The 24,651-nt window shown below is 36.5% G+C and overlaps 1 protein-coding gene and 1 long non-coding RNA gene across 4 annotated transcripts in view; one reads left to right on the top strand and one right to left on the bottom strand.

Moving 5' to 3' along the window:
* si:dkey-9k7.3 (circularly permutated Ras protein 1) overlaps nucleotides 1–24,651 on the top strand; it is a 40,392-nt gene that overhangs the window by 9,859 nt on the left and 5,882 nt on the right. For all 3 annotated transcript variants that reach the window (XM_057825653.1, XM_057825651.1, XM_057825652.1), the window contains 13 exons: nucleotides 1,063–1,218; nucleotides 1,288–1,329; nucleotides 12,290–12,379; nucleotides 12,474–12,625; nucleotides 13,194–13,275; nucleotides 13,343–13,473; nucleotides 15,040–15,124; nucleotides 15,197–15,303; nucleotides 17,378–17,484; nucleotides 20,786–20,903; nucleotides 22,597–22,737; nucleotides 22,805–22,898; nucleotides 23,167–23,193. In XM_057825653.1, coding sequence (XP_057681636.1) covers nucleotides 1,063–1,218; nucleotides 1,288–1,329; nucleotides 12,290–12,379; nucleotides 12,474–12,625; nucleotides 13,194–13,275; nucleotides 13,343–13,473; nucleotides 15,040–15,124; nucleotides 15,197–15,303; nucleotides 17,378–17,484; nucleotides 20,786–20,903; nucleotides 22,597–22,737; nucleotides 22,805–22,898; nucleotides 23,167–23,193 — 1,332 coding nt within the window. The remainder of the gene's footprint in view (nucleotides 1–1,062; nucleotides 1,219–1,287; nucleotides 1,330–12,289; nucleotides 12,380–12,473; nucleotides 12,626–13,193; nucleotides 13,276–13,342; nucleotides 13,474–15,039; nucleotides 15,125–15,196; nucleotides 15,304–17,377; nucleotides 17,485–20,785; nucleotides 20,904–22,596; nucleotides 22,738–22,804; nucleotides 22,899–23,166; nucleotides 23,194–24,651) is intronic.
* Nucleotides 5,538–7,672, bottom strand: LOC130909332 (uncharacterized). Its single transcript, XR_009061731.1, has 3 exons — nucleotides 7,513–7,672; nucleotides 7,249–7,353; nucleotides 5,538–5,713 (listed from the first exon to the last, which is right to left on the bottom strand). It is a non-coding gene; the product is annotated as an uncharacterized LOC130909332 (long non-coding RNA).

A 24,651-nucleotide genomic window follows, 5' to 3' on the forward strand; every position in this document is an offset into this window, starting at 1 on the left:
TAAAAAATCCTCTCTCACTCTGGCATGTCAGCCACGTGCTGCGTTCAGGTACACCACGCAAAACACATCCACCACATTAGAACCTGATTCGTTACATTATTACAGGTAATATTATTATTATTACTACTATTTAGGGCTGTCAAACGATTAAAAATTTTAATCGAGTTAATTACAGCTTAAAAATTAATTCATCGTAATTAATCGCAATTAATCGCAATTCAAACCATCTATAAAATATGCCATATTTTTCTGTAAATTTTTGTCGGAATGGAAAGATAAGACACAAGATGGATATATACATTCAACATGCGGTACATAAGGACTGTATTTGTTTATTATAACAATAAATCTACAAGATAGCTTAACATTATTAACATTATGTTAAAGCGATCCGTGGATAGAAAGACTTGTAGTTCTTAAAAGATAAATGTTAGTACAAGTTATAGAAATTTTATTAAAACCCTTCTTAATGTTTTCGTTTTAATAAAATTTGTAGAATTTTCAATCAAAAAATAAACTAGTAGCCCGCCATTGTTGATGTCAATAATTACTTACACAATGCTCATGGGTGCTGAAGCCTATAAAATCAGTCACACCCAGCAGAGGGCAGCAAAACTCCATAAAACACAATTAACAAGTAGGCATTTCACTGTATTGTCATTTAAATCTGTCTGAGCGGGGCATGTGCGTTAATTGCGTCAAATATTTTAACGTGATTATGTTAAATAATTAATTACCACCCGTTAACGCGATAATTTTGACAGCCGTACTATTATTATATTATTATTCCCATTTTTTTCATCATTTATTTGTTTTGCTCTGTGTAGTTGCTATTTGCAATAGTACCAGCAGTATCTATTAAGGATTTAGTGTAGGTTTTCGGGCTGTGAAACGAATTGATGGAATTTTTGTGTATTCTTATGGGAAAATCCTGCTCGACATACGACCATTTCGACTTACAAAGTCCGGGAACTTATTAACTTCGTATGTAGAGGTACCAATGTAGTTTTTAGCTTCTTCTGGTGAGCGCATTTCCTGAACATGCTCTCCTATGTCCTTTAGATCAATGGGTGTTACTTCTGCGAGCAAGGCGCTCTGAGTGTCGGTTTGGAGCACGGCTTGTTCTTGCTCAGGCCCCCCAAAAAGCTCCTGAGCAATTCCCAGCCTCTGCTCATCTTCTGTATCGACATCTCTGCTTCAATGAGCATCACCTCTCAGGTAGACGCCGCCTCGAACGGGAGAATTTTGTCTCACGGAGCGAGTCATAACTGCGTTCGTTTTGTGAAGGTGTCGACGGGAGAGCACTTCATCCACAGATCACGTTTGGAGGTAAGAGACTAACATTAAATCAATTGTATATGAAGACTGCCAAGATTTAATGCCCTGTAAAAGTGTTAAATACCATGGTCCATGATGGATACCTGAAGCTGAATTTATCAAGTTAACACCTGAATCAGCACATTAAACTGTTTAAAATGACTGCGATGACCAGATGTGGGTAGAGTAGCCCAATATTTTGCCTAAGTAAGTGTACAGTGGGGCAAATAAGTATAGTATAGTCAACCACTAATTGTGCAAGTTCTCCCACTTGAAAATATTAGAGAGGCCTGTAATTGTCAACATGGATATACCTCAACCATTAGAGACAGAATGGCGGAGAAAAAAATACAGACAATACATTGTTTGATTCTTAAAGAATTCATTTGCAAATCATGGTGGAAAATAAGTATTTGGTCAATACCAAAAGTTCATCTCAATACTTTTTTATGTACCCTTTGTTGGCAAAAACGGAGGCCAAACGTTTTCTTTAACTCTTCACAAGCTTTTCAAACACCGTTGCTGGTATTTTGGCCCATTCCTCCATGCAGATCTCCTCTAGAGCAGTGACGTTTTGGGGCTATCATTGGGCAACACGGACTTTCAACTCCCTCCACAGATTTGCTATGGGGTTGAGATCTGGAGACTGGCTAGGCCACTCCAGGACCTTGAAATGCTTCTCACGAAGCCACTCCTTTGTTGCCCTGGCCGTGTGTTTGGGATCATTATCATGCTGAAAGACCCAGCATTTTCACTCAAAATCTCTCGTGCCCCCATTCATTCTTTCGTTTACACAGATCAGTCGTCCTGGTCCCTTTGCAGAAAAACAGCCCCAAAGCATGATGTTTCCACCCCCATGCTTCACAGTGGGTATGGTGTTCTTCGAATGCAATTCAGTATTCTTTCTCCTCCAAACATGAGAACCTATGTTTCTACCCAAAAGTTCTATTTTGGTTTCATCTGACCATAACACATTCTCCCAATCCTCTTCTGGATCATCCAAATGCTCTCTAGCGAACCGCAGACGGGCCTGGACGTGTACTGGCTTCAGCAGGGGGAAACGTCTGGCAGTGCAGGATTTGAGTCCCTGACGGCGCATTGTGTTACTGATAGTAGCCTTTGTTACTGTGGTCCCAGCTCTTTGTAGGTCATTCACTAGGTCCCCCCGTGTGGTTCTGGAATTTCTGGGATCATTTTGACACCACGGGGTGAGATCTTGCATGAAGCCCCAGATCGAGGAAGATTGTCAGTGCTGTTGTATGTGTAATAGTTGCTCCCACAGTTGATTTCTGTACACCAAGCGTTTTACCTATTGCAGATTCAGTCTTCCCAGCCTGGTGCAGGTCTACAATTTTCTCTTTGGTGTCCTTTGACAGCTCTTTGGTCTTGGCCATAGTGGAGTTTGGAGTGTGACTGACTGAGGTTGTGGACAGGTATCTTTTATACCGATAATGAGTTAGGACAGGTGTCATTAATACAGGTAACGAGTGGAGCCTCGTTAGACCTCGTTAGAAGACGTTAGACCTCTTTGACAGCCAGAAATCTTGCTTGTTTGTAGGTGACCAAATACTTATTTTCCACTCTAATATGGAAATAAATTATTTAAAAATCAAACAATGTGATTTACTGTTTTTTTTTTTTTTTTTTTCCCCAAATTCTGTCTCTCATGGTTGAGGTTTACCCATATTGACAATTACAGGCCTCTCTAATCTTTTCTAGTAGAACTTGCACTATTGGTGGTTGACTACTTATTTGTCCCACTGTAGCGTTACTTCTAAATAATATTACTCAAGTAAAAGTAAAAGTATTCTTCTAAAAATTTACTCAAGTACAAGGAAAAAGTATTTGTTGAAAAGAATTTGCAAATACTGAGTAACATTGTGAGTAACTGCTTACAATGTCTGTTTTTTTAAAGGTATTTTTTTCTCAGCATAACTTTCTCCATATGAACTGTGATTATCATACTTAAGCCTATTACATGACCGTATTATGTCAAAAAGATGACCAAAAAAATCATCAAACTTAATTGTCAAAAGAGCGAGAGTGCCGTCTAGTGGAGAAAAAAACATTGTCACCTCCGAATTTTATAATGTGTTTGTTGTTGCGCCATCTCATTGGTGAAACTGGCATCTCTGCAAAAATAACGTCAATATGTAGAATAAAGAGGAAAAATGTAACGACTCGAGTGTAGCCCAAAGTAGCGGAGTAAGAGTAGTGTTTCTTCACAAATCTACTCAAGTAAAAGTAAAAAATATTGTGTGGTAAAACTATTCTAAGAAGTACATTTTTCTCAAAAAGTTACTCAAGTAAATATAACGGAGAAAATGTAGCACTACCCACCTCTGGCGTTGACACATCGAACTTATCACTCAAAGCGGAAGTTCAGTATGTTTGACTTTAGGCTTAATCTTCAAGGTAGTGGGGGTTAAATTAATGGGTGGAGTTGATTTGAACAAATTTCATGCAGTTTGTTAGTTGTTTATTAATTTTCGGGCTCCAGAGTGGCTAAGCTAGCGCGAGTCAATGGTCCCTTCCTAGCATACCGATAAAAAAACAATACTCACAGATCTAACGGTCAAAAAAGTTCAAAATGCAGATCGTTTTTAAAAATACTTGTGCAGCCAAAACAATGTCACACCAAACTGCCGTAATTCATTTATTTCTGTGGGATAATTTTTTTATTCAGATGCGTAATGAGTAGAGGAGAGTTTTGGCAGCTCGTGCTCATGCTGCATTCGAGGAAGGTGGGAACCCTACCACACTGGAAACTGCCACCTTAATTGTATTATTGACGATCTGCTTTTCAACAGGCAGCGCATTTTGTCGAGTCTGATTGAAGGAACTTGTGAATCCGGGGTACATTTTTTTCCTGACTTCGCGACTAGGGCCCCCCAGTTTGAGTGGCCTTCCAATTATATTTTTCCTGGTCGGAGGTTGGAAAACTACGATTTCCCACTTTCCTCGAAAACTGCATCAGTCTACAGAGTCTTGACTGAAAAACGGCAACATAGTGAAACGTGCATTTAGAAGCTGTGGAAACAGACAGAAGAAATGGGCAAATGAGTTTCCACAAATTCTCTGTGAAGAACAAGGAACAATACATAACATACAATACAATACATAAACACCCTGGTGAAAAAAATATCCCTCTGCTCTGCAGCCTGTTACCTACAGAGCTACTGAATTAAAAATTTTGCTGCTTATACTGCAGTTATTGACATGCAATGGTAAGTTTTAGTAACTTCATCCTGAAAACATAGCCAACACTACTGCATGTGTCATCTGTGAGTTTCATGCGTGCATTTGTTGTTTTTTTATTTGCATGCTAGGACCGGCTCATTGACTCACGCTAGCTTAGCCACTCCGGAGCCCTGAAACTAATAAATAACTAACTGCACGGAATTTTTGGGAAATCAACTCCACCGACTAATTAAACCACAGCTAACTTGAAGATTAAGCCTAAGGTAAAAAATTCTGAATTTCCCCTTGAAAATTTAAAATTTCTCAGATTACTACAGTAACACATTATGTTTAGGCGTAAACCTTATCCCATTAGAAGGTGAAGTTTGGCTTTAAAATGTGAAATTTTTAATTTTTATCACGTTAAAATGTGAAAATTGTGAGGTTAACACATTAAAAAAAAAAAAAAAAAAAAAGATTACGGAAAAACTGAAACTCCACACATTAACACCCTGTCACATAAAAATCTTTAGGTTAATGTGAAACCCAACAAAACGTGATCCGTCATGCCCCCCAAAACTGACAGAAATTGACCCAAAATCAACAGGAAAAGAACAATGATCAAATAGTGACCCACAAATGCCGTAAAATCAACAGTAAAGGAATCAAAATGTACAGGAAGGGGCGCTGAAATGCCCCAAAATGTACAGGAAGTGAACCACAGTTAACTTATTGCCCGATTGCCTTTTGATAGATGTCCAATTCATTTAAACTGGGAGGAAAGGCTGTGAATGATCATCTATCAGTGCCATTTACGGCACTAGTTGTCCAATCTAGTCCATAACGAATGGCTTGAACAATCACTGTCAGTCTTTCCAAGTTCAAATAAATTGGACGTCTGTTGCAGTCAAGGGCAGTCAGTGAGTTAAACAATATTGACTTGTAATCGAACAACACTTTGACCTACTACACAACTGTTTTGACGTAAGTGCGAGTATTTTGGGAGGTGATACTTGGAGTTAAAAGATAGACAACACCTGTCATAGGTCATCAATGTATTTATTCAGCTACTAAAAGGTAAAGAAGGGCTGGATTCCATCCACGGACTTTTATCTGTTACACAAGTCGCTGTCACAGCAGGAAACGGTGGCGAAGCGACTCAACAGATCACAGCCATGCTTCGTATAGCAGCCTTTGAAGTAGCTGGGTATAATCGCTGTGGAAAATAAAGCACCCCGTCACTTCAAATGGAATGGACGTCTGGCGCCGTCAATGGCAACGAAAGAGTAATATGTAAAGCATTGGAGGAATACATAGTGAGTAATGTACATGAAAAAATAGTATTAATTAAAAAAACACCAAATATAGAAAATTAAATACTGCTACAAATTAGAAAATCCTTATATAAGACAAACCCCAAAAGATTAAAAAATTAAGAAAAGTAAATATAAGAAATTAATGAAAAAATATAGTATAAAACATAACATACATTCAATTCAGTTATTGAATAATAAAAGCAATTAATCATTAAACATTTAGCATTTTATGTTTGATATTTTCCCCAAAATTATTTATTTACAATACTAAATATAGAAAATTATATTTATCTGAATTTTTTTTTTTAATCCCCAATAAAAAAAATAATTAGGAAAAAAGAATAAATAAAAAAAACATAATAAATTAAAAATATATATTTAATTATTTTATGATTAATACAAAATAAAAAGGAGGAATTTATAAATAAATATCTCCTTTTTATTTTGTATATTCTTCTCAAACGTTATTTCTTAAATTTTTAAAATGTTCTATCGTTAATTATATATTTTTAATTAATTTTTCTACTTTCTCTTTTATTGCATTTTTACTTTTTATATGTCATATATATATATATGTGTGTGTGTGTATATTAGGGCTGTCAAAATTATCGCGTTAACGGCCGGTAATTTTTTAAATTAATCACATTAAAATATTTGACGCAATTAACGAACATGCCCCGCTCAAACAGATTAAAATGACAGCACAGTTTCATGTGCGTTTGTTACTTGTTTTTTTTTTTTTTTTTTTTTTTTTTTGGTCGCCCTCTGCTGGTGCTTGGGTGCGACTGATTTTATGGGTTTCAGCACCATGAGAATTGTGTAATTATTGACATCAACAATAGCGAGCTACTAGATTATTTTTTGATTGAAAATTTTACAAATTTTATTAAAACGAAAACATAAAGAGGGGTTTTAATATAAAATTTCTATAACTTGTACTAACATGTATCTTTTAAGAACTACAAGTCTTTTTATCCATGGATCGCTTTAACAGAATGTTAATGTTAATGCCATCTTGTTGATTTATTGTTATAATAAACAAATACAGTACTTATGTACAGTATGTTGAATGTATATATCAGTCTTGTGTCTTATCTTTCCATTCCAACAATAATTTACAGAAAAATAAGGCATATTTTATAGTATATTATATAGTTTGAAATGTGATTAATTACGATTAATTAATTTTTAAGCTGTGATTAACTCGATTAAAGTTTTTAATCGTTTGACACCCCTAGTATACAGTATATATATATATATATATATATATATATATATATATATATATATATATATATATATATATATAAATGTTTAATTATATTAATATACTTGTGTATTTCTCCAATGCTTTTTGTTGTATATTGGTTAAATGGAAATTCGCGTTTCATATAGATATGAATAATGACAACAATTTAACTAACAAACCACTCACGGGGATTATAAACGGCACTGATACATGTATCACTGTCAGCAGAGCAGTCCTCAATCCGTCCAGAACATTGTCGCGATCCTCCGCACTAACATTGCAGGGCCTCACCTTGACAAAAAAAATATAAAGGTTTTTACTAAACGAACGTCACCCTCTCCCAGTCAAAATGGATTGGACATATAGCACCGTCAACGGGACTGAAACGCATGCCAGTTTAAATGAACTGGACGTCTATTGAAGTCAATGGCAGGCAAATCGGTCGGTCACCTTGATTGATGAGCGCAAAGACGAGTAGGGCGGCAAGGACGGTCTTCATGTTGTTCACTGATTTGCAGTTCTTCCTCTGAGTGAGCTTTTTTATGTCCAAAATTGGTGTTTTTATTACTCAAAAGCCAGTTTAATATTTACTCTTTTGGAAAATTGTTTTCTTGCATAATCGAGGGGGGAAAACCAAACCCCGAGGAGTTCGAAGGTCGCGGGCATTCATATGATGGACCACAGATGATGAAATACCTGAAAATCTGGCCAAAATATTGCAAAATATCGGACTTTTGCTCATGCACTTGCACACAAAGTGGTACATGTTGTGGTAAAGCCCCAGTTTAGAGAAAAAAAAAAGGTAAAAAGAAATTTAAACTTATTTTTATAACATTGAGTTAAGAATGGAAATCTTTTTTATTACATATCTTTTTTATGTAATTAAAACATAAGAATATAAAGTAAATATATATATGGCAGAAAACACAGACAAGACTGAATAAACAGTTTCTGCTCTTGCACTCCTCCTTAAAAGAAACTGCTGTATTTTAAGCCAAAACAACTGTTGTGTTTGATAGAACAATATATATTAAGCCCCCAAACTATTGTTAATTTGTCCGTTTTACCCTGAAAACCCCCGTTTGCAGACGTCCCGCAACCGCTTTTGCTTCAACCCAGCCATGAAACGAAGGTAATTACCGGTAATTATATTCATTATTAAAAATGTCTGTCGTTTTTAGCAAAGAATCATTAATTGATGTCTCATATTTCATTTTAAAAAAAAAAAACAACTTAAAAAAAAAACTTTTAAACAAATTATGTAACAACGAAGAAAATGGCGTCTGTAAAAAAGTCACGGATATCTACCTCATAACTATCGCTTAATTGTATTTTTTTTGTTACTGTCGCATTTTCCCCGATATGTTAGATGATAAATAATCGATCCAAACAAAGAAAATTTGAAAAAAAAAAAAAAAAAAACGTTTAAAAGGGTAAAATATATGAAAAAGAACATCTCGACCATTCCTTGATGTCTGCAATTTCTGCATCGCGACCCTTGTTATATTACCGTGTTTCACCCATAAAATCCCAAATGAATCCAGCTGTGGCCATTCACAGCTGTGTCTTGACACTCAGTGATACATGCTACATGGAATTTGTGGACCGAAACAAGGTAAGTGCGCGATAATATCTTGTTAAAGTCATGCCGTCTGTAATTCTGCTCTTGCGTGCTCTCACCTCCAGATAGGGTTTTGCTGTTTACATTTTTTTTTTTTTTAATGCCCTCCTGTTCAAAATTTTTCTTCCTCTAGAAAATTGAGATTTTAAGCTTACCAATGATGCACACACACATGCATATCGGACAATTATCGTACTTCAAGCCACCTGAGTGTTTTCCGCCATATGTTTTTTTTTTTTTTTAATCTATTTAAACATCTTTTAATTCATTATCATTTTAAAAAAACAAAATACAAAAAAAGAAAATTACAATCAACATTTCTGATTTTTGAAATACTGTATATACTAAACAACTGGATTTATATATGAACCGATTAGCCGAATTGGTGATTAGTTGATTTTCAGAATAAAGGTCTTTGGCAGCCCGATTAGATGCAGTACTTATATTACACTACAATACAGAAGTGTGACAATACTGTACAGTGGTATGAAAAAGTATCTGAACCTTTTGGAATTTCTCACTTTTCTGCATAAAATCACCTTCGGATTTGATCTGATCTTTGTCAAAATCACACAGATGAAAATACAGTGTCTGCTTTCACTAAAACCGCTCAAACATTTATAGATTTTCATATTTTAATGAGGATAGTATGCAAACAATGACAGAAGGGAGAAAAATAAGTAAGCGAACCATAACAATTAATATTTTGTGCCCTCTCTCTTTGAAAGAAATAACTTCACCTAGATGCTTCCTGTAGCTGCAGATCAGTCCGGCACATCGATCAGGACTAATCCTGGCCCATTCTTCTCTACAAAACTGCTGTAGTTCCGTCACATTCCTGGGATGTCTGGCTTGAATCGCTGTCTTTAGGTCATGCCACAGCATCCCAATATGGTTCAAGTCTGGACTTTGATTTGGCCACTCCAGAACATTTGTTTTGTTCTTCTGAAACCATTCTGAAGTTGATTTACTTCTGTGTTTTGGATCATTGTCTTCTTGCAGCACCCATCCTCTTTTTAGCTTCAATGTCTGACAGAAGGCCTCAGGTTTTCCTGCAAAACATCCATGAATGATTGCAAGTTGTCCAGGCCCTGGGGTAGCAAAACAGCCCCAAATCATTATACTCCCTCCACCATGCTTCACAGTGGGGATGAGGTGTTGATGTTGGTGAGCTGTTCCATTTTTCCGGCCACTTTTCGGGAGAGAAGCTACAGTGCCAAACTCTCTCCATTTTTAGACAACTTCTCTGTCGATTGATGAACATCGTTTTAGAGATGGTTTTGTATCCTTTACCAGCTTTATACAAATCAACAATCCTTGACCGCAGGTCTTCAGACGGCTCTTTTGACCGAGCCATGATGCACATCAGACAATGCTTCTCATCAAGACATTTCTTACCAGATGTGTTATACAGTAGGCAGGGCAGCTTTAAACCACTCATCATTGATCGGGCACACACCTGACTTAAAATGTTTGGTAAAAATTGTTTTCAAGTGCTCTGTAAGTCTCCTTCAGCAGAGGGTTCACTTACTTATTTGTCTCCCTTCTGTCATTGTTTGCATGCTATCCTCATTTAAAAAAAAAAAAAAAAAAAAAAAACTATAAATGTTTGGGTGGTTTTAGTTAAAGCAGACACTGTATTTTCATCTGTGTGATTTTGCCAAAGATCAGATCACATTTGATGGTGATTTTATGCAGAAATGTAAGAATTTCCAAAAGGTTCAGATACTTTTTCATACCACTGTATATCTAAAAGGTGCTATACCGCGATACTTTGTAGCCCAAAAGTTTATCCATATGCTCCTGCCAAGAATCTATATATTGTTTTTAAAAAACGTGTCACTATTTAACACCCTTTAGACCTGCATTTTTCCAGCTGGGCAAAAAAAAAAAAAAAAGTCTGGACTGATTTTCCCGGAACCGGTCAAATTTTAAAAGTTCAAGTCCAAGTTTCGATGCCCTGACGGCCGACCGGGAAAAAAAACTGCCAAACACCACGAAGAAGAAGCCACATGAAGACTAGCTCCGTCATGAGCAAATCAAATGAAATGGCTAATTTAGCTTAGTACAAAAGCATGTTGCTTTGCTTCACATAAATTACAACAAAGTAACAGAATAAATACACTGATATGATATCAGACCCTCTGTTAAAACGTGCAAACTTACAGATTTTGTTTTATCAAGGGTTCCTAACTATATGTTGTGCAGAGGAGGTGTGTAGCGTCTGTAAACCTCAAGGATTCTTTTCCAATTAAAGTAATGCTCTTTTTGCCTGCTGCTCATTCAAGTAATTTACCACTAGGGGAAGCCAAGCGCACATAGCAAAACCAAAGAAAACCTGTAGTGTCCGGAGTTACAATAGTGACACCTTGTGGACGGATGAACAATATATCAGTTTAGGAATAAATCAAAACTCAAACAGTAGTCAACTTAAGATCAAAGGACACAACACTCCCCATGTCAGCCCTTAACTAACATGTACAAATACCAACGAAAACAAACAATGGAATACCATAAATGCCTGCAGCATAAGACACACTAAAACATAGGCAAAAGAATATGAGTACCGGTAAATGTTTTCTCCGTGAGCTTTTAAAAAATAAATATCTTTGTAAAAGTGCACTTCTGTGGAAAGAAACTTCATCATATTCAAGTTAAAAGACTGACATTTATACTAGAGGTGTCAAACGGATAAAATTTTTAATCGCGTTAATTACAGCTTAAAAATTAATTAATCGTAATTAATCGCAATTCAAACCATCCATAAAATATGCCATATTTTTCTGTAAATTATTGTTGGAATGGAAAGATAAGACACAAGATGGATCAATACAGTCAACATACAGTACATAAGTAATGTATTTCTTTATTATAACAATAAATCAACAAGATGGCATTACCATTATTAACATTCTGTTAAAGCGATCCATGGATAGAAAGACTTGTAGTTCTTAAAAGATAAATTTTAGCACAAGTTATAAAAATCTTATATTAAAACCCCTCTTCATGTTTTCGTTTTAATAAAATTTGTAAAAATTTCAATCAAAAAATAAACTAGTAGCCCGCCATTGTTGATGTCAATAATTACTTACACAATGCTCATGGGTGCTGAAGCCTATAAAACCAGTCGCACCCAAGCGCCAGCAGAGGGCGGCAAAACTCCGAAAAACACAACAAGTATACCTTTCACTGTACTGTCATTTTAATCTGTTTGAGTGGGGCATTTGTGCGTTAATTGCGTCAATTAATTGCGTCAAATATTTTAACGCGATTAATTTAAAAAATTAATTACCGCTCGTTAACGCGATAATTTTGACAGCCCTAATTTATACATAAGTTAAAAATAGCCCTGTGAGAAATTCATTGCAAAGTTAATTGAAAATTTATATAATTTAAAAATTAATTGAGAAGTTAAGAAATGAATATAAACGATGCAATTTTTTTTCTACCCTGCCTATTCAGAGAATCGGAATTGAGAATCGTTTGGAACTGGAATTGAAACGTGGAATCGTGATCGGAACCGGAACCGTTCAAATTCAAACGATGCCCAACCCTAAATATGTACAGTATTTTGTTTGTGTGATATTTAACTTTTGTTGATTGCAGTTTGTCCAGGAAGCTGTTTTACTCTGCGTGAAAAAATTGAGCAGAAAACAGCCAGACACACCGGTCGGGCTCATCACCTTCAACTATGAGGTACAACATAACAAATTGTATTCCACAGTGTATACACAGTATGTGTTGTAGTTTTGTGTAGTATGTGCCTGAAAGTTGAGCAAATGTGCGTTAGGTGACGGTACACGGCTACGGAGATTTTCCGTCACTCGTCCTTCAAGCGGATGAATTAATAGATAGCGACAATCTCAAGGCGGCCGCGTCCGCTTTCGCTACTCCGCCACCGCTGTCAAGCACCAAAGATTTCCTGGAGCAGCAAGTCACGAGGTAAGAGCGACCAAATTGTCGAAATCCTCATTAAGAAATATTTTCTTGTTTATTTTTCATTTTTGATGTTTGATTTAGTTAAAAAAAAAAAAATTCAATTAAACATAGTTTTTTTTATTGCTGTATTGTAGAGGTGTAACGGTAAACAAAAATCTCGGTTCGGTACGTACCTCGGTTTTGAGGTCACCGTTCGGTTCATTTTCGATACAGTAAGAAAACAAAATGCAAAATATAAATGTGCTAGTTGTTTATTACACACCTTTGTGCTTTCAACAATAGGAACATTAGCCTATACAAAGCTAGAATTCTGCTCAAAAAGTATGGGTATTTAAAGATAATCCAACAACAATTTGATTTTCAGACCCTGAAAAATAAATATTCTGTCATTTCTGTAGCCGCAAACATCAAATCAGTGCATATGATTTACTTTTACGGCCCACACGATATAATGTGGCGGGCCGGAACTGGCCCCCGGACTGCTAGTTTGACACCTACGGCATAATTCAATGATTTCCACAAAATTTCCTTTGTTTGAGGATTTTTCACATTTGTGCGTTTTTTTTCCTAGTTTATCAGCAGAGGGCACCACAGCGCTTGGCCCGGCTGCTCTGGTCGCCATCACCATGGCGTCCAGACACCCCGGCTCCAAGGTGAGCGTCACCCGCCGACCTGATAGTTTTCCTCAATTTAAGTCATACTCACTCCATCTCTGAAAAGGTAATCATCTGTACAGACGGCAAGGCCAACACGACGTTAGGGAATCTAGAAGTGGAGGACAACGACGCGCGGACGCTCTTGTCGTCCACTATTTTCTACCAGAAATTGGGTGAACGTGCTGCTCATCAGGGGTAATTTCAAAATACTGCTCATTCATTTGTTCCGTGATCATGCTCATAATTCCAAAACATTGTATTGGATTACAATTGTCTTTCCTTTTTCCAGTGAGTGACAGGTCGCCATGGTTTTTAAAACGTTTACACATTAGCAATGGTTTGGCTAACATCCAATGAGTTAATCTGACTTTAGATTTGTTTTTAAGTAATAACAATTGACCCCAAAAAGTATTTTTTGCCGTTTCTTTTTAAAGAAAGAAAAAAACCTTTTTTTCCTAGCCATAAATGTTCAATTTTATTTTTTTTTGGGGGGGGGGGGGTTAATATCTGTTAAGTTGTGTTTTTTTCATTCGACAAAATTTTCCCACAAAAAAAGCCATCCTAAAAATATATTTTTATCAACAAAAAACATCCAAGTTTACTTGTATTTGATCAAATATCAAATAAATTTCTGAAAACAAACAAAAAACAATACATTACGCTTTTTAAAAAAACATTTTTTTGTGACCAAAAGACAACAACAAGAAAGTAATATTTTTAACATAATTTTTTTTAAACTTTTTTTTTTTTTTTTTTACACAAAAGGTTCTATTCACAAAAAAAAAAACGTTTTTCCTAACCGAAAGGTTGAATTATAATTTTTTATGGGGTTGGGGTCAATATCTGTTAAGTTGTATTTTTTTCTTTCAACAAAATTTTCCCACAAAAAAAGCCATCAAAAAAAAAATTTATCAACAAAAAAAAAGCACACAAAAGTTTACTTGTATTTGATAAAATTTCAGATTTCTGAAAACAAACAAACAAACAAAAAAACAATATGTCACACTTTTAAAAAAAAACATTTTTGTTAACCAAAAAAACCCCATGTTTTTAACATAATAAAAAAAAAAAATTTAACACAAAAGGTTATATTCACAAAAAAAACCCCCAAAAGGTTGAATTATATTTTTTTTAAGGGGGGGGGTCAATATCTGGTAAGTTGTATTTTTTTCTTTCAACAAAATTTTCCCACAAAAAAAGCAATCAAAAAAAATCTAATCAACAAAAAAAAGCATGCAAAAGTTTACTTGTATTTGATAAAATATCAGATTTCTGAAAACAAACAAACAAAAAACAATATGTCACACTTTTAAAAAAAAACAAAAACATGTTTTTGTTGATCAAAAAACAACAACAAGAAAGTAATGTTTTGAACATAATTTTTGTAAACACTTTTTTTTTTTTTACACAAAAGGTTCTATTCACAAAAAACATTTTTCCTAACCAAAAGTTTGAATTATATTTTTTTAGGGGGAGGGTACAAAACAGTCTGTTTAAGTTTTCAACAAAATAGTCCTATGATTAATAGTCCCCCCAACAAAGCCACTAAAAATGTAGACAAAAAGTTTTTTTCCCTGAAAACTGACCAATAAAAAACAATAAATCAAACTTTTTTTTTCAATCATAAAATGTTTGGTTGTTGAAAAACAACCCAATTTTCTTCCCAAAAATGTCGAATTATACTTTTTCCCACCTCATCCAAATGGATCTTGTGCTTCAATTTTTTTTGCTTCACTTTATGAAACATTATGCTTCTCCTAGCGTAACCGTGTCAGTGCTCTCAATCGAGGGAACCGACTGCCGATTAGATGAACTGGGACAACTTGCTGATCGTACCGGAGGAAAAGTAAGAAATTTCACTTTTGCACTTCTTTTCCATCTGATTTGATCACTTAATAGGCGTTTCGGTGTCCATTAGGTGGTGATCGCAAATCCCAGGATGCTGCAATCTGAATTTGAGCAGATCATCGACAACAACACCATAGCTACGCAATGCACCGTCTCGTTGATACTGCCCAAATCACTGTAAGATGAACTAGATGTTACATTTAGCACTGACTTAAACAAATATACCGTATTTTCCGCACTATAAGGCGTATTGGAATAAAGGCGCACCTTCAACGAATGGCCTATTTTAAAACTGTTTTCATATAGAAGACGCACTGCATTATAAGGCGCAGTAGTAGTAGTAAGAGTAATGGTTGGGGTTGAGTTATGCATCCACTAGATGAAGCTGCACAAAAGGGAATGTCATGCCATGATTAACTTATATTGATCCATATATGAAGCGCATCGGATTATAAGACGCACTGTCAGATTTTGAGAAAATTAAAGGCTTTTAGATGGGTTTACATGGTTGAACCTCAACCATGAGAGACAGAATGTGGGAAAAAAACAGAAAATCACATTGTTTGATTTTTAAAGAATTTATTTCCAAATTAGAGTGGAAAATGAGTATTTGGTCGCCTACAAACGAGCAAGATTTCTGGCTGACGAAGGGGTCTAACTTCTTCTAACGAGGTCTAACGAGGCTCCACTTGTTACCTGTATTAATTGCACCTGTTTTAAGTCTTTATCGGTATAAAAGACACCTGTCCACAATCTCAGTCAGTCACACTCCAAACTCCACTATGGCCAAGACCAAAGAGCTGTCGAAGGACACCGGAGACAAAATTGTAGACCTGCACCAGGCTGGGAACACTGAATCTGCAATAGGTAAAACGCTTGGTGTAAAGAAATCAACTGTGGGAGCAATTATTAGAAAATGGAAGACATACAAGACCACTGATAATCTCCCTCGATCTGGTGTCCATGCAAGATCGCACCTCGTGGCGTCAAAATGATAACAAGAACGGTGCGCAAAAATCCCAGAACCACACGGGGGGACCTAGTGAATGACCTACAGAGAGCTGGGACCACAGTAACAAAGGCATCAGTAACACAATGCGCCGCCAGGGACTCAAATCCTGCACTGCCAGACGTGTCCCCCTGTTGAAGAAAGTACACGTCCAGGCCCGTCTGCGGTTCGCTAGAGAGCATTTGGATGATCCAGAAGAGGACTGGGAGAATGTGTTATGGTCAGATGAAACCAAAATAGAACTTTTTGGTAGAAACACAGGTTCTCGTGTTTGGAGGAGAAAGAATACTGAATTGCATCCGAAGAACACCATACCCACTGTGAAGCACAGGGGTGGAAATATCATGCTTTGGGACTGTTTTTCTGCAAAAGGACCAGGACGACTGATCTGTGTAAAGGAAAGAATGAATGGGGCCATGTATCGAGAGATTTTGAGTGAAAATCTCCTTCCATCAGCAAGGGCATTGAAGATGAGACGTGGCTGGGTCTTTCAGCATGACAATGATCCCAAACACACAGCCAGGGCAACAAAGGAGTGGCTTCGTAAGAAGCATTTCAAGGTCCTGGAGTGGCCTAGCCAGTCTCCAGATCTCAACCCCATAGAAAATCTACAGGGGGAGTTGAAAGTCCGTGTTGCCCAACGACAGCCCCAAAACATCAATGCTCTAGAGGAGATCTGCATGGAGGAATGGGCCAAAATACCAGCAACAGTGTGTGAAAAGCGTGTGAAGAGTTACAGAAAACATTTGGCCTCCGTTATTGCCAACAAACGGTACATAACAAAGTATTGAGATGAACTTTTGGTATTGACCAAATACTTATTTTCCACCATGATTTGTAAATAAATTCTTTAAAAATCAAACAATGTGATTTTCTGTTTTTTTCCACATTCTGTCTCTCATGGTTGAGGTTTACCTATGTTGACAATTACAGGCCTCTCTAATATTTTCAAGTGGCAGAACTTGAACAATTAATGGTTGACGAGATACATATTTGCCCCACTGTACATATACAGACACATTATCTTTATTATTATTTATATTATGATGTAATTTAATTAATTTTCTCAACTGTATTTCACCATCTACTTGAACGCAAACATAGAAGTAAAAGATTTTTATTTTATTTTATATATATTTATATATTATATTTATATATTATATTTATATAAATATCGACACTGAGGGGTTAACGTGAATTCAGGCATCAAAGGGTAAAATTAATCATATGATTTTTTTGCAGGCGTATGAGAGGAGAGAAAGAAGCGGGTCACAAAACATGTAGAAAAGTGGGAAACGTGCACCCGGATGAAGAGATCACCTTCCAGTTCATGGCCGACGAGGCTGAAGGTATGATAAAACGGTTAACCCTTTATATCGAACTCATTTGACTCATTGGCTGCCATTGACGCTAGACCTCCAATCCACTTGGAGTATCAGCACATGGAAGTACATATACTTGAATTGCAAATACATGTAAGTTCATTGTTGTAGTACAAGTAAACACAGTTACATGTACTTGTGGTACAGGTACCCGAAAGTACATGTGCTCTTAGTACCAATACAGGCATCTACATGTACTTCAAGTACAAATACGTGCAGTTCACATTGTTCTAGTATCGGTACACTCGAGTACATTTACAGTCCCTGACAAAAGTCTTGTCGCTTATCCATTTTGTAGAAGCAATTGCTAATAACCTGACTTTTAATTATTCACTTGGTTTCAGAAATGGCTCATATGAAAGCTAAGACCCTCCCAAATGAGGTTGAATGTACAAAAATATATTTGTTTCACTGAAAAAAGATTTATCATTTAATGAAGACATAGAGGTCAAATTTTGGCAAGACAAAAGTTTTGTCGCCTAATCACAAAAAATATACTTCAAATACAAAAATACGTTACATAACATAAGCGAATTAAGTAGTGGTGCTGTGAGATCCAAATTTAATATTTTGTACGACTTCCATGGGCTTCGGCAAGGATTCATACAATTTATTGATGAAGTCATCAGGAACATCAAAGAAAGCAGTCTTGCATGCCTCCCAGAGTTCATCAACATTCTTGGGTTTCGTCTTCCATGCTTCCTCTTTCATCCTACCCCAGACATGCTCAATGATGTTCATGTCTGGTGACTGGGCTGGCCAATCCTGGAGGATCTTGATCTTCTTTGCCATGAGGACGTTTGAGGTAGAGATTGAAGTATGCGATGGAGCACCATCCTGCTGCAGAATTTGTCCCTTTTTATGGTTAGGAATGTAAGAGGCAGCTAAGATTTGTTGATATTTCAGACTATTTCTCTCAGGGTGCAGACAATTAAAAAACCGTGTGGCATTTGCCAAGGCCCATAGCCTGTCAAAAGGATGGACGCTGGAAAAGTGGCAAAAGGTGGATTTCTCAGATGAATCTTCCATTGAATTACACCACAGTCGCAGCAAATATTGCAGGACACCTACTGGAGCCCGCATGGGTCCGAGATTTTTTCAGAAAACAGTGAAGTTTGGTGGTGGCAAAATCATGGTCTGGGGCTACATCCAGTATAGGGGTGTGCGAGAGATCTGCAGGGTGGAAGGCAACATAAATAGTCTGAAATATCAACAAATCTTAGTTGCCTCTTACATTCCTAACCATAAAAAGGGACAAATTCTGCAGCAGGATGGTGCTCCATCACATACTACAATCAAGATCCTCCAGGACTGGCCAGCCCAGTCACCAGACATGAACATCATTAAGCATGTCTGGGGTAGGATGAAAGACGAAGCATGGAAGACGAAACCCAAGAATGTTAATGAACTCTGGGAGGCATGCAAGACTGCTTTCTTTGTTGTTCCTGATGACTTCATCAATGAATTGTATGAATCCTTGCCGAAGCCCATGGAAGTCATACAAAATATTAAATTTGGATCTCACAGCACCACTACGCTTATGTTATGTAACATATTTTTGTATTTGAAGTACATTTTTTGTTCAATTTTCACACTACTTTCTGTAGGCGACAAAACTTGTCTTGCCAAAATTTAACCTTTATGTCTTCATTAAATGATAAAAAAAAAATCAGTGAAACAAATTTATTTTTGTACATTCAACATCATTTGGGAGGGTCTTAGCTTTCATATGAGCCATTTCTGAAACCAATTGAATAATTAAAAGTCAGGTTGTTAGCAATTGTTCCTACAAAACGGATAAGCGACACGACTTTTGTCAGGGACTGTACATGAGATTGTGGTACAAGTACACAGAAATACACAAACCTGTAGTACAGGTACATGCAAGTACATATATTTGTAGTTCAAATACATGCAACCACAATAAACATTATATCCAACTACAAGATTGAATTTCTGAAGAAATTGTGTTTGGATGCTTTGCTTTCTCTCCTATGGGGCATTCCTATTGGCTGATGCTGAACGAATGCTCATGTTTCAGTGCCATTGACGCCACTACTAGACATCCAATTCCTTTTGATGGAAACGTTCATTCGCCCCCTCCCATCACAAGGGTTTGGACGTCGAGCGCCCTCAACGGCACTGAAACAGTTCATGGCCAAAAATAGTCACTTCGAGGGTTAAGTAACATGACAGTAAGAATAAAAACAAAACAAGCAAGTGAGGAAACGTTAAAAAGTGATGACTAAGTTATCGGTGATAGAAATAGACATAAGACAATGGAAAAGAAGAAGTGAGGATGTCGCGCTGTACTGAGCGCTGCAAAACTGTTTATGTTTCGAAAAAAAGACTGGCAACTGTCCAGATCTAAAAACAAAAGAAAGTGAGTCATCATGAAAACACAACTTTAGTTGAATTATTATTATTATTAAATAGTTGTTGAACATAATTGAAACATGTTAAGTACAGTTTGTGTAAAGTTAGTTATTTGAATTGAGGGATAAATAATGTAATGTGAAAATATGTGAAACAGTAATAGAATATTTTGTGCTCATCTTGGAATTGTTTGCTATTAAAACAAATATTTCAGTTAAAATTAGATTATTAGATGTTCAGTACTGTATGTGTAAAGTAATTCAAACATTTATTCATCTATAAATAATCAAAAATACTATAATAACAGCTACATTCATGATAGTTTTTTATGTTTTACTTATGAATTCTAAACCTTTGCCCCGAATTTGTGAATTTTTTTTTGTTCATTATTAGCATATATATATATACACTCTCATACATTTGTTGTCATTTATTTTTATATTTTTATATAGTAAAAAATAATTAGTGTTTTTTTTTTTTTTTATAAAAAGGATTATTTTTATTTTAATGCTTTTATTCACATATTGTTTTTTTGCATTATAATATTTATTTAATGTAATTGGTTTAAAAAATATTTTAAATACAAAAGTTAATTTCCTCATATTTGTTTAGGGAGGTTTATAAATATTCTCTTGTCATGTATTTCTTTTATTTTGAAAAATAAAAAGTTATATTGAAATATTTTAGTTTTAATACAGTAAATATTGAGTTAAACCTTTGCCGCCATTGACAGCGATAGACGTCAAATCTTTTTTGAACTGGGTTGGCAGGCTTTGAATCATCACGTTTCAGTGTTTCAGTTAGCCTGTCACTTACCATGATTTTTCACATTGGGTTGTTAATGGCAGACAATGAGCTAAATCTTTTGAAAATGAAGTATTTTTGCATCCAGTGTTGTCGCCGGCGTTGGTCAGCACCGTGTCTATCCAGCTCCAGCTAAGATACACGCTGAAGAATGGCCAGAGGATGCTACAAGTCTTCACCGCAACCCGAAATGTCACCAACGAAAGGTGATGACGCTGACCGTGTCGTATCAGACATGTTCAACAATTGTATATTTTTGAGGCTCGTGAGAAGGGCGTGTGTCTAGTAGGGCTGCAGCTATTGATTATTTTAGTAGTCGTGTAATCTTTGAACTTGTTATTTCGAACAATCGAGTAATCGGATCAGGAACTTTTAATGCCTTGCAGAATAAATTTTAGGAGATGTAAAACAAAGGCTTGCTAAGATTGCGCTTTCAAAAGAGCATTAAATGTGAATACAAAATTAAATTCCTGGGTGTTTCTTCAAACAATGCAGAATTGATCTTTCATTTCACAAGAGCAACAAGTGAAATACCTGAGCTTAGCCTCAAACTACGATCGAAGTACAACAAAAAACAATTGGCTAACTTGCATAGCAAAAGTCCGTTAGCTTAAATGCTATAAAATGCTAATGTTTTTTTTTATTTACAATGCTCCTAACAAATCGTTCAAACATATATTCTAACAAAAAAAAAAAAAAATTGGCTAAATATACCTATAAACTAAATTACAAATGTATAAAAAACATATTAGCTAAAAAAAAAACTTACCTTATGTTGGTCTTAACAAGGAGCAGCTGGATTCAGCCTGTTAAATGAGTTATGTCATATTCACTGTTGCCACTAGAGGTCAGTGTATACACCCAAATCAATAAAACCAAATGCAAACACTTTCAAAATAAACCATTACATCGCCCCTCTTAATTAAACGAATACTCGAAGCAGCAAAATTTGATTCGATTCCCTAATCGAATTTCTCAAGTTAATTGATTAATTGTTGTAGCACTAGTGTCTAGAAATGAGGGCGTGTCTGGCCATACGTTATGCCAAAATGCTAACGATGCTCCAACGATATGTGCCGACGATAACGCACTTGGGTTTCTTGTTATCAGTGTTGCACCAATCTTTTGGCTTCCGATACCGATTCCGATACCCGGCTGTGCTGATACTATACTGATACTGCAAGTTTTGAAGAGAATATGCTTTTTTTCTGTTCTCTTAAATAGTAAATTACTGCATACTCACATAAATGTAAAGTCATTGCTATTATAGCTGGCAGCCATCTTGGGTAGGTCGACCAGTGGTTTGAAACTAAATTTCTAAGAGTACATTTTGCGCCTTATTTCTTAGTACTCCCCGATACTAATGATGTCATTTTAGCGCCGTATTGGAACCGATACCAATACTAGTATCAGTGCAACATTATAGTGCCTGTGACAGCATAAAAAAAATCTTAAATAGCATTATTATGTGCATTAGAATCATATTTTGAGACGATCTGACGATTTGGCAAAGCGGCGTGAACGCTAGCCAACATGCTAACCCGAACCGAGCGGCGTATCCAAGTCTTATTCACGCCTTTCGAAGCTATAAATAACACAAAACTACCCCGGATCATGTCACACAGCAGCGGGGTTGTCGATTGTCTGTCTTCACCGATCGGCAACCCCCCTGACAGCGAGCAAGTTACATTTGATTCAGGAGCATAAAATACCACGTGAAATATGAAATAAACATGCTTCTTGCTGTCATAAGCACTTTAACTGTTAGGTGAACGTATTCCTAAACTTCTCCCAGATTCGCACTTTCGGATTTTCAGTTAAATTCTTGTGCTTAAAGATTTTTCACCAATTAGCGTAGCTCGACGCTACGTTGACGGTTGCGTTACCCTTCCCCCTCAGATTGGTGGCGCTGTCCTGTCTGTCGCTGCCCATCATCCAGCTCAACTCCTCGCAGGCCAGCGCCGCCCTAGCCGTCCGAGGTCGATTCCTGGATGCCCGGCGGGAGAGCGAGCAGCAGATGAAACTCATCAAGAGAGTCGTGTGAGTACGACGCCCAAGACGGTCAGCCTCGTCCCTCCTCGCCGTGACGTCTTCTTGTCGTCTTCAGAGAACACAACCGCAGCGCTGAGGACAGGCAGACGTACAAGGAGTGGGTCGACACTATGGAGCCATTATACAACAACTTCCATAACTTCACAAGGGTTTGCTAGCTTTTTGTGGCATTTTTTTAGCGCTTTCAGTGCCATTGACGGTGATAGACATTCCATTCATGTGGCTGTGTATTGAAAAAAGTTTATCACAAGTAGACGTCCAATCCATTTGAAGTGGGAGGGTGGCAGCGAATGAACGAACGTTCATTCACTGCCACCCTTCCACTGCAAATGGATTGAACGTCTGTAGCCGTCGATGGAGGACAATTTGTTAACTTTCTTATGCTTCAACTTTCAACATCCGAAATTTATTTTTCAGGCAAAGTCTGTCGTCTCCGACTCGCAGGTAAATTCAAATCTCAACATTTAGGACTCTTAATGTATGCAAACTCCTTATTAAATCGTTACTTGCTGTTTGCTTCTTAGTTTAGGATACTTCGTGTTTGAATAATTCTTACAAGGTTACTTTCTATTCGGATTATTACTATTAGAGTACTTTCTGTTTGTACGTTTCTTGCTTGGGGTAAAACATTTCTGCTAGGGTGCTTCCTTTTCAGGTGTTTCTCTCTCACTAGGGTACTCCCATGTTTAGATGTTAGTCTAGGGCAGGGGTCCCCAACCTATTCCACTAAGGCACACTGTGGGTGCAGGATTTCATTCTTACCAAACAAGATGACAACACTTTTTCCCCAATCTGGTGTTTTACAAGTGCAATCAGTTGATTGCAGTCAGGTGTGGCTTGTTTTAGCAGAAGCCTCATTGGTTCAACTGTCTCTGCTGGATCGGCTGGAACAAAAACCAGGACCCACAGTGTGCCTTGAGGACTGGGTTGAAAACCCCTGGTCTAGGGCATTGGTCCCCAACCTTTTTTGCACTATGGACCGGTGTGATGTTGGCCTTTTTTTCACGGACGGGCAATGTGTGCAGAAAATAGGCCATAGGCGGAGTTTGACTTTTGGGGCAGGGGGGCACAACATGTTGATGACCCCGAAGCACAGTGTCAGCGCTGAAATTAACTTACAAGTATATTTATAATAATAAGTTGACAATGAGCATTTTTTTCCCCATCATTCTTGAGGGGAATTGTCAATCAGGCTGCTTAGGGAAAACTTTTCGCCAAGATAGTAATCCATTAAATATGGTACACCCGCCAGTGTCGTGCCAATGTCGTTACCCCAGTCAAAAATTGTATCCCCCAGGCGGAGCCATATGGAGGTAGATTTGTGTCTTTATTATTCAATCAAAAAAAAGTTTTTAAAAAAGTTGCTTCAATCAAAATATATATTTTCAACCAAAAAAAATGTCGCTTCAATCAAAAAAAAAAAAAAAATGTGTTTGAATGCAAAAATACATTTTACACTCCCAAAACTTTTTTTTTTAATTTTATTTTTTTTTTTGTCTTTTTTTTTATTGAAGCAACTTTTTTGATTGAAGTAATGTTGATTTGTTTTTGGGCCACATTTTGGCTAGGCCATTTTTGTTTTTATTATTCAATCAAAAAATAAGTTGCACAAAAAAAATAGATTTTCAAAAAGAAAATCAATCAATAAAAGAAAAATTTCAATCATAGAAAAAGTTTTTGAATGCAAAAAAATATTTGAGATTGAAAAATTTGCATTTGAACACTTAATTTTTCATTGAAAAAGTTTTCTTTGATTGAAGCAATCCGTTTTGTGTTTGGACCATACTATGATTAGGAAAATTGTAATGTTGATAATTACATGAAATAAAAGTAATGTTGATTTGTTTTTGGGCCACATTTTGGCTAAGCCATTTTTGTTTTTATTATTCAATCAAAAAATAA

The sequence above is a fragment of the Corythoichthys intestinalis genome, chromosome 21 (genome assembly GCF_030265065.1).
Source record: "Corythoichthys intestinalis isolate RoL2023-P3 chromosome 21, ASM3026506v1, whole genome shotgun sequence".
NCBI classification, from domain to species: domain Eukaryota; kingdom Metazoa; phylum Chordata; class Actinopteri; order Syngnathiformes; family Syngnathidae; genus Corythoichthys; species Corythoichthys intestinalis.